Below are 10,098 nucleotides of genomic sequence, written 5' to 3'. Positions count from 1 at the left end.
CTGTCTCTTTCTCTAGTTCACCCAGATTAACTCTAAACCTAAGAAAATAATAACTGGGTTTGGACTTCTCTTCTACTGAAGAACAGGACAAGGTTCATAGTGATCCTACTTTATGCAATATATAGAAGAGAATGAAAACCATTTTCTTCCCTAGTTTTACAGGATATGCTTTTCTTTCCCTAGGGAAAGCTACTTCCTTCACTCATCATGCCATCCTTCAATCAGAGCATCTTTCACCCTGCAGTTTTCTTCCTCACGGGCATCCCTGGTTTTGAAACTTACCATGGCTGGATCTCCATCCCCTTCTGCTGTCTCTATGCCATTGCCATCTCTGGGAATGGAATGATCTTGTTTGTCATCATCACTGAGTCAAGTCTTCATGAACCCATGTACTATTTTCTCTCTATGCTATCCTTCACGGACCTAGGATTGTGCCTTTCCACATTGGTCACCATACTGGGTATTTTCTGGTTTAACGCTAGAGAAATCAGCTTCAATGCCTGCATTGGCCAAATGTTCTTTATCCATGGTTTCACCTTCATGGAGTCCTCAGTACTCCTGGCGATGGCCTTTGACCGCTTCATTGCCATCTGTAACCCACTGAGATATGCCACCATCTTAACCAACTCAAGGATCATCAAAGTGGGCTTTGCAATCGTTATCAGGGGAACAACAGCTCTAGTGCCTTTACTTCTGCTCCTTAAGCGTCTGTCCTTCTGCCGTAGTCATGTTCTGCACCACTCATATTGTTTCCACCCAGATGTGATGAAGCTTTCATGCACAGACACCAAGATCAACAGTGCATTTGGCCTGTCCATTGTTGTCTCTACTGCTGGCTTAGACTCCATCTTGATCCTCCTCTCCTATGTTCTGATCATCCACTCTGTGCTCAGCATTGCCTCCCCTGAGGAAAGGAAAAAGGCCTTTGGAACCTGTGTCTCACACATAAGTGCTGTTGCCATTTTCTACATCCCCATGATCAGCTTGTCACTGGTGCATAGATTTGGGAAGCACGCCCCTCCCCTTGTGCACACTCTCATTGCCAATGTTTATCTACTTATCCCTCCTGTAATGAATCCCATAATCTACAGTGTGAAGACCAAGCAAATTCGTAAGGCTGTGCTCAAAATATTTCTTTCTAAGCTAATTTAGGAAGGTTTTAGATTACCATGTCTTTACTAAGTCTTCTCTAACTCATATTTTATCATCTACCAATATGAGTTACAACTGTACGTTGAAGAAACATGTTTTTATATGCTTCCCCTCTATTGTGAGGAACTGGTAATTTACCAATCTCTTCACCTTCTTTCATCCAGCCACTCAACCCATCACCCCTCTGACAGCTGTCAGTCTGTTCTATGTATCCATGCCTCTGTTTCTACTCTGTTTATCAGTTTATTTTGTTCCTTAAATTAGATTCCACATATTTCGTTCATTGGACTCCACAGATATTTAAATGGAGTTCTCCAATCAGTACGTGGAACGTCCCTGTTAATAGCTGCCGCTTTCCTTTCAGTATTCTTTTTTTTTTTTTTTTTTTTTTTTTTTTTTAAGATTTAGAATAAGTTAAGTTTATTTATTCAGTTGGCTAAACCTTTTTCTTTTTCTTTTTCTTTTTTTTAAAATATATTTTATTGATTTTTTTTTTTTTTGCTTCCCTCCCTCCCACACATCCCCTCCCTCCCCAGAGTTTTGTATCCATTGGTTGTACTTATATGCATGTATAAAAGTCCTTCGGTTGATCTATTATCTCCCCCAGATCTTCCTCCCCTCCCCGCTGTAATTTGACAGTCTACTTGTTGATATACTGTCTCTATATCTATCTTTTGGTTCATCAGTTTATAATGTTCTCTATCATCCTCAAATGAGTGAGGTCATGTGGTGTTTCTCTTTCATTGATTGGCTTATTTCACTCAGCATGATGTTTTCCAATTCCATCCAGGTTGCTGCAAATGATGAGAATTCCTTCTTTTTTACGGCAGCATAGTATTCCATTGTGTAGATGTACCATAGTTTTTGGATCCAATCATCTGCTCATGGGCACCTAGGCTGTTTCCAAATTCTGGCTATTGTAGATTGTGCTGCTATGAACATAGGGGTGCATATATCCTTTCTGATTGGTGTTTCTAGTTTCTTGGGATATATTCCTAGGAGTGGGATTACTGGGTCAAATGGGAGTTCCATTTTCAGTTTTTTGAGGAAACTCCACACTGTTCTCCACAGTGGTTGCACCAGTCTGCATTCCCACCAGCAGTGCACGAGGGTTCCTTTTTCTCCGCAACCTCGCCAACACTTGTCGTTTGTTGATTTGTTGATGGCCATTCTGACAGGTGTGAGATGGTACCGCATTGTTGTTTTGATTTGCATCTCTCGGACATTTAGTGACTTTGAGCATGTTTTCATGTGCCTTTTGGCCTTCCTTCTGTCTTCTTTTGAAAATGTTCTATTTAGGTCCATTGCCCATTTTTTAATTGGATTATTATGCAACCAACAGCTCAGAAATTGATTAACTCAGTAGTATATATTCAAGAGATTCCTTTATTATGTTAACTTAAAAATAATTGCTGCAATGTTTAAAAGTTTTTACAAATATAGAAAACAGTCATGAGCACATGTTCATTCATTCCACAATTTTTAAAAAATTAAATTTTTTTAAAGTAAGGACTGGTAGAAAACATGGCATTTGGAGTCAGGAGAAAATTCAGTTCCTAAATCTGCTATTGACCAGTTGGGGTGAATGTGAGAACATGATTCCTCTGAGCCTCAGTTTTCTAATCTTAGCCTTAGTTCTTTCACCTTAAAAAAGAACTGAGATCCAATGCATGTTGTGATAGCAATGGATATGAGACTTAGTCCTGGGAGCTGTCTATTTATATGTTCCTGGTGGTCTGGTTATAGAAAAGAATTCCCAAAGAGAGGAAAGAGACATTTAAATAAATATATTTTTCCAAAAATAGTTATTTATATTGGCTCAGTAATTTCAGTGCAAGAAACCCAGGGGTAGTTTAAGAGTCAGAATTTAAGAAAAGGGAACTCTCAGGTGACCTGTGGACTTGGAGTGATAATGATGTATCCATATAGGTTCATCAGTTGTAACAAATGTACCATGTAGTGGGGGGTGGTGCTAATGGGGAAAGCTACATATGTGTGGGGGCAAAGTGTATTTGGGCATTCTTTGTATTTTCCTTTTAATTTTGCTGTGAACTTGAAACTGCTCTAAAAAATAAAGTCAACAATAAAAATTAAGTAGGGGATATTTACACATTTTCATTATGATTATTTCTATATCTAAAATTGACACTGCCTATTAATTTTAATGTACTTTAAAATTTTGCAATTTTTAAAAATAATCATCTACATGAAGATTTTTTTTGCCAATCAAAAAAAAACCACAAAACAAAAAACAAAAACAAAACACAAACAAACAAAACTTAAGCGCATTCTCAGGCAATCTGCGAAGATGCACACACACATACAAACACACATATGGCAAAAGAAAGAGACTGGGATACTGTGAAAAGGAAAAGCAAAACATAAAAGGAAAGCTACCCTTGTTCCTAAACTTTGCTAATAGAGATCCCTGCATTAGAATAGTTCTACTATTCCCAGGAGTTTTCTGATTAAAATATTTCAGGCAGCCTGGGTCATGGTGCTTATATAGACCATACATCCCTGAAGAAAACAGCTCCCCCGCTCCGGAGCCCCTTCCTGGCAAACAGGGCAGGAAAGGCCACGTCTTCATGCTTTGTAAGTAAAACTGCTGCATTCAGGGAAAACACCAGACTTCCCACATACTGGTTTCCTTTAAGAATGGGAAAGATGTGTTAACGGCAATGAGCTCTCCTGAGTGCCTAGAGAAAACTGTAGAAAGCTTTTTCCTGAAATCTGAATTTGGGGACACTATTGTCTAACTGACTGGGTTTCTTTGGTCTGTGTGCCATATGTCTTGATGTTTGGAAAGTCCCCAGCCTGCCCTTGCAATTGTGAGTTTTCTGGATAGTTGTGCCACATTTCAAAATCATCACCTAAGAGCAGTGGTTTTACTACCCCCCATATCATTCATACCACTATTACATGCCTCCCATGTATTGGTTAGCAGGTTAAATGCTTTATGAATGCTATCTTATTTAATTCTTAAACATTAATGCTTTTGGTAAGCTTCCAATTCCACAGAACTAGTTTTTATTTGGAGAACCACAGCTAAAATTGGTGGCAGAGCCAGCATTTGAATCTAGGTTTGCTGACCCTATAACCATAATAATGGCTTTCTATGTTTAGGGAAGAGAGACAACTCAAAGTATTCCTGCACAGAACCTGCAGCATGTTCCTACAGTGGGAATATCATATTATCTTCATATAAGGAGAGGATAATGATTAAAAAAAAATGAAAGAAGGCACATAAAAGTTTACCTTAAAATATTAAGGCATAATTGGCTGTCAAAATCAACACAGCCAGGCTGTTGGAGCTTGGTGGTTGAGTATTGACTTATGAATCAGAAGATCATGGTTCGATACCTGGTCAGGGTACATGCCCAGGTTGCCAGCTTGATCCCCAGTAGGGGGTGTGCAAAAGGCAGCCAATTGAAGATGATTCTCTCAATGATGTTTCTACCTCTCTCTCCCTCTTCCTTCTTCTCTGAAATAAATTAAAAATATATTAAAAACCAAAGAAAAACCAAATCAACACACAGTACTTATTTTGTGAGAATGAAAGAGAGTTCAATGAGATTCTTCCAATAGTCACATGCATGAATTTAGGCTATATGACATGAATTAAATGATCAAAGCTGAAATTTGTTGAGATCCTGATATATTTCTAGAGTTCTTGGTCAGTTCAAATTAATGTTGACTTGATAAATGAACCAATGGAACAAATAATGAGTCTTGGATTTAAATTATATAAAAAAGTATCTATTATCTTCTCACACTGCAGAATACAGTGCAAAGGTACTGGGAATAAATGATAAATAAGCAATTATCTACCTGCCAGTACCTTATGTTAGTGGAAGAGGCATATTTAAAAAAACCAAAAACTATGATCATACAATGGAACAACTACTATTCCAGATGTATACATAAAAAAGAATATAGCTTCAGTGGAAGGAGTATTTCCTTCTGACTTGACATAGAGAAGGTGATGCCACAAAAAGCTTCCAGAAGTAAATTAATGTTGAATTGATAAATGGATGAAAGGAGAAAATAATGAGTCTTTAGAATTTAGAATTTAGGCTCATTCAAAGAAGAGTGGGAAATATGTGAACAAAGCAAATGATAGCATTGTGAAAGAAGTTGCTACATTTGATAGTTTGCTGAAGAAGGAAAATCCCAGGTTGACTATATGGGTTTGGGAAGAGGTTAGGTAGCAGTAATAGTAGGTTTTGGTGAGATTGGAAAGATCTTTGGCTGCTGTAGTAAAGAGATAAAGAATTTTAACTTTTTGCTGAAGGCAGTGAAGAGCTCTGTATAAGGAGTGATGTGAAGATGTGCTTTTGAGATTATGTTCATGTCAATATGGAAAATTTGGAAACACTCGCACTCAGGACAAGGAAATTACTTATGAGAATATTGTGGTAGTTTTTTAATGAGAGTTTTATATAAAGTGGAGGTGATGTAACTGGAGGATAAGGATGGTCAATCAAAAGCTATGCAAGATCTGAATATATAGTAGTTTGGAGATTGAATACTAGACAGTTGTGTAGGCAGAATTCTAAAAGGGCCCTCAAGGTTCCTGCCCGCTATGTCCTTGTCCAGTATAAAACCCACAACTTGAGTGTGAGTGAACCTATGAATGTGATGAGGTATCATATCTGTGATTGTGTTATATTGTATAGCAAAGGGAGTTTTTACACTTGTAAATAAGGTCCCTGATTATTTGACTTTGAGTTAATAAAAAAGATATTATGCTGGATTAGACTGACCTAATCATTTGAGCCTTTAAAAGAGATAAGAAACGGAAGAGAGATTCCTCTACTGGGTTAGAAGATGCAAATATCATGTGACAGATCTACTTGGTTGGGAGCTAAGAGCTACCCCCTGACCACAGCAGCAAAAAAACGGAGACCTCAGTTCTACACCACAAGGAGCTCAATGTGAGACTCTGAGCAGAGATCTTATTTATGCTGTACTCAGATGTCTGATTTACTGAAATGTGAGATAATGGATGTGTCTCATGCATTTGTGCTAATTTTTATGCAGCAACAGAGAACTAATGCAACAGAGAACTAATGCGACAGAGTATTTTTCAGTCTAAAAAGAAGCCAGATTTCAACTATAGGTGTGAACCATTAAAGAGGGAAATGAGGATGAACAAATGTTCAATAAATTGTTGGTTCAAAGAAGGAAATTCATGCTACAGGGAAGCAGGGTTAATAAGAGAGGATTATTAGTTTTTTTCTTGTGTGTTTGTGTTTGTTTTTTGTTTTACATTGTGTTTAAGGTGAAAATAAAGTTGGCATGTTTACAAACTATGCTAATGTGAGATTGGAAAGGGAATATAAATCAAAGGAAAAAATAAACAAATGTTGGAGTTACTTCCCAGAGTAGAAAGAGATTTTATATTCATCCTTTTTTCAGTGTTTAAATAATTTCCACATTCCTTACTATCTTAAAGATAATTCCATATTGGATCCCTGTTACCTTCAAATATGATCTTTAATATGTTGTATCTCACACAATAGTGGCATTCTAGAATACTGAAATCCACATACCTTGGACATGCTTAGAATATCTTCAAGGTGGTTCTTACCTATCATCTCCTGCACAAGTTATCTTCATGTCCCCAAGAAAGCCTTTCTTGATCTTTCCCTACACAACTTTTTCATGTATACAAACTGCAGAATTTTAATCTGAATATTCTGTATTTTAAACTCAAGCCCTTTAGTGTGTATACCATACTGCATTTTACTTGTTTGTTTACACATTTGTTTTCTTCATTATCTTACCCTTTGACTAATATCCTTGAGGACAGGTGCCATGTCTAATTTGCTTCTATATCCCTTTTGTATGGATTATAACATGTACTCAGTAATTTAATGTTAAACTAAACATATTCCAAAAGTGATTGAGAAGGCGGGTAGTAGTGTTGTTTGAGATGAAACATAGAGTTCTTCTCATTAAGGAAGGGATTAAGAAACGCTGAGAAAATCAAAGATGTGGAGAAATAAGGGAACACATAAAGAAAATATTAATCAGGGACACTAAGTCAGACTGATAATATATATTTTCTCTCTACTATCAGATGATAAGGCATGTGGATAAATATAAGGGACATGCAAATAAAAGTGGAAAATGAAGTGAAAGAAATTATTTTATAGTGTTAACTTTAATTTTTAAAAGTGACAATACCTAATATTTAGTGATTTTTTTTACATTATAGTGAGATAGCCAAGTTTTTCACATATATTAACTAATTTAATCATCACAATAATTCTATGCAATATATATATTGATATTATCATTACTTTAGAGATAGAGAATTCCAGACACACACTGTTTAGTAACACATCCTATAGGTTGTTCAGTTGATATATATAAATCAGTCCATGTTTCCCATCAGTTTAGAATATGTAATCCTAAAAAATTAATTTGGGATGCCAATTAAAAGTTCATAACATCAAAATATCCGTAATATTGACCTTTGAGACTCTCTATACTCGAATAGTCCTGATTGTCATTGTCTTGATTGTTTATACTTGTTATGTGGTATGAAAGTTAATTAGGTACAGTTCAAAGTTAAGGGATTGTAAATAGGATGTATGTTCACACAGGATATTATCACAACTACTAACAGATAGTAGGGGCTCAACAAATGTCAGCTCTTCATTATGATTAGATACAATCAACCTGATTGACAGAAAGTACTCAGGTGATAAAGATAGGATTACTTTTTGGGTCACTGGAAGTTAACTTACTTTATTGACTAAGTTGAATCACTGCATATATTGTTTGCTGTTCATCTAAAATTTTGTACAACTCTATAGACATATTTCTACAAATATGTTGCTGACCAAGTGAAATCAGGAAGTGAATGGGTAAACCTCCCTGAATAGACATGTGAATCTAAATAAAGTAGGCCACGGTTTAATTTGTTTGTTACAAAGACTGTATCCTCGCATAATTGTTCATTTCCTATTTTATGCTCCTTGATTAGATGTAGTCTTAGTTTTCTTTTTTTTAAACCAATCTTCATGAGCTTTTTATATAATAGAGAGGTTGTCTTTTATAAATGTTTATCTGGTGAAATAATTTCAAGTTGACTGCATTTTAGAGAAATATGATATATCATTGCAGGATAACCAGATTAAGATTCTGCAGTTTGAGTTCAACATGTCAATGTTCCAGAATACCACATCCTCTTCCATCATTTTCCTGCTAACTGGTGTTCCTGGGCTGGAAGCCTTCCACATCTGGATCTCCATCCCCTTCTGCTTTCTCTATATAACAGCCATCTCGGGAAACAGCCTGATTCTCTTTGCCATTGTCACTCAGCCAAGCCTCCACGAACCCATGTATTATTTCCTCTCCATGCTGTCCACCACTGACCTCGGCTTGTCCATATCCACCCTAGTCACCATGTTGGGTATATTCTGGTTCAATGCCCGGAAGATCAGCTTTAATGCCTGCTTGTCACAGATGTTTTTCATTCAACTTTTCACTGTCATGGAATCTTCAGTGCTGTTGGCCATGGCTTTTGATCGTTTTGTGGCCATTTCTAAACCTCTTAGATATGCCTCTATCTTAACTGATCTTAAAATAGCACAGATTGGAGTAGCAATCATCACCAGAGGGACCCTAATACTGACTCCTATGGTGTTGCTTCTGAAAAGACTTTCCTACTGTCGCAACCACGTACTCCACCACTCCTATTGTTTCCACCCAGATGTGATGAAGCTCTCATGCACAGACACCAGAATTAATAGTGCGGTTGGATTGACTGCCCTGATCACCACTGCTGGAGTAGACTCCGTCTTGATTATCATTTCTTATGTTTTGATCATTAAGACGGTCCTCAGCATTGCATCCTCAAAAGAAAGGAAGAAAGCCTTCAACACATGTATCTCCCATATTGGGGCTGTTGCTGCATTCTATATCCCATTGATCAGTTTGTCCTTTGTTCACAGATTTGGGAAACAGGCCCCACCATATGTACATACTATGATTGCCAATGCCTATCTCCTGATCCCCCCTGTAATGAATCCCATTATCTACAGTGTGAAGACCAAACAGATACGCAGGGCTGTGCTGAAAATTGTCCATGCCAGTGCAGCAAAGAACTAGATGGATTTTTTAATTTTCTATTTCTGGTCATTAAGTAGATGAGTAAAATGCCATTTTTCAGGAGTTAAAATGTTGAGTCTTATGCTTACCCAAATTTATAGATTGCTGATTATATTTTTATTTATATTCTAGTGTTACTATTAATTTATCCTTTTCCCCAAAGATATTTTTTCCTCATTGAAGTGTCTTGGCACCCATGTCAAAACTCAACAAGATCCCAGTCGTGTGACTGAGTGGTTGAGCATCAACCAATGAATCAGGAGGTCACAATTCAATTCCCATTCAGGGCTCATGGCCTGGTTTGGGGGCTCGATCCTCTGTAGGGGGCATGTAGGAGACAACCAATAAATGATTCTTTCTCATCATTGATGTTTCTATCTCTCTCTCACTCTCACTTCCTCTCTGAAATAAAAAAAAAAAAATTTAAAAACTCAACAAGAAATGTGAAAGTTTAAGTTCGTATTCTCAATTCTATTCCATTGATCTCTATATCTATTTTGTTCAGAACCACATTGTCTGGATGACTATAGCTTTGTAGTAAAATTTGAAATTGTTAAGAGTGAATTTTCTGAGTTTTTAGATTATTTAAAAATGACTGTCCTTTTAGTGATTTAACAGATATTCTTAAATAAATGGTTTTTCATTTGCTATATGATCTTAGGGTGATTTCCAGAGAATTTAAATGTATATACTTGTATCTATATGATTTTTTGCTAGTTATAGTACTTTCCCTGGGGAGCATGTTCACAGGTCTCCTCTTGCTGCCATTTTGAAAATTGATCTCTTCAATTCTTGACTTTATAATTCAAACAACACACAGTG

The 10,098-nt window shown here is 36.7% G+C and overlaps 2 protein-coding genes across 2 annotated transcripts; both read left to right on the top strand.

Moving 5' to 3' along the window:
* The first annotated feature begins 207 nt into the window (after nucleotides 1-207).
* LOC118712918 (olfactory receptor 51F2-like) lies at nucleotides 208-1,152 on the top strand. The gene has a single exon (XM_036427175.1). It carries the CDS (start codon nucleotides 208-210, stop codon nucleotides 1,150-1,152), a length of 945 nt encoding a protein of 314 aa, XP_036283068.1.
* A 7,173-nt stretch (nucleotides 1,153-8,325) lies between these two features.
* Nucleotides 8,326-9,276, top strand: LOC118712972 (olfactory receptor 51F2-like). Its single transcript, XM_036427275.1, has one exon. It carries the CDS (start codon nucleotides 8,326-8,328, stop codon nucleotides 9,274-9,276), a length of 951 nt encoding a protein of 316 aa, XP_036283168.1.
* The last annotated feature ends 822 nt before the right edge of the window (nucleotides 9,277-10,098 follow it).

This window comes from Pipistrellus kuhlii, unplaced genomic scaffold (assembly GCF_014108245.1).
Source record: "Pipistrellus kuhlii isolate mPipKuh1 unplaced genomic scaffold, mPipKuh1.p scaffold_m20_p_9, whole genome shotgun sequence".
Classification (NCBI taxonomy): domain Eukaryota; kingdom Metazoa; phylum Chordata; class Mammalia; order Chiroptera; family Vespertilionidae; genus Pipistrellus; species Pipistrellus kuhlii.
Note: the sequence above shows the minus strand (reverse complement) of the source record. Positions and strands in the feature narration are given on the sequence as shown.

Bases quoted from the DNA above. Each gene is read 5' to 3' on its own strand.
- LOC118712918 (XM_036427175.1), top strand. From the start codon at position 208: ATGCCATCCTTCAATCAGAGCATCTTTCACCCTGCAGTTTTCTTCCTC.
- LOC118712972 (XM_036427275.1), top strand. From the start codon at position 8,326: ATGTCAATGTTCCAGAATACCACATCCTCTTCCATCATTTTCCTGCTA.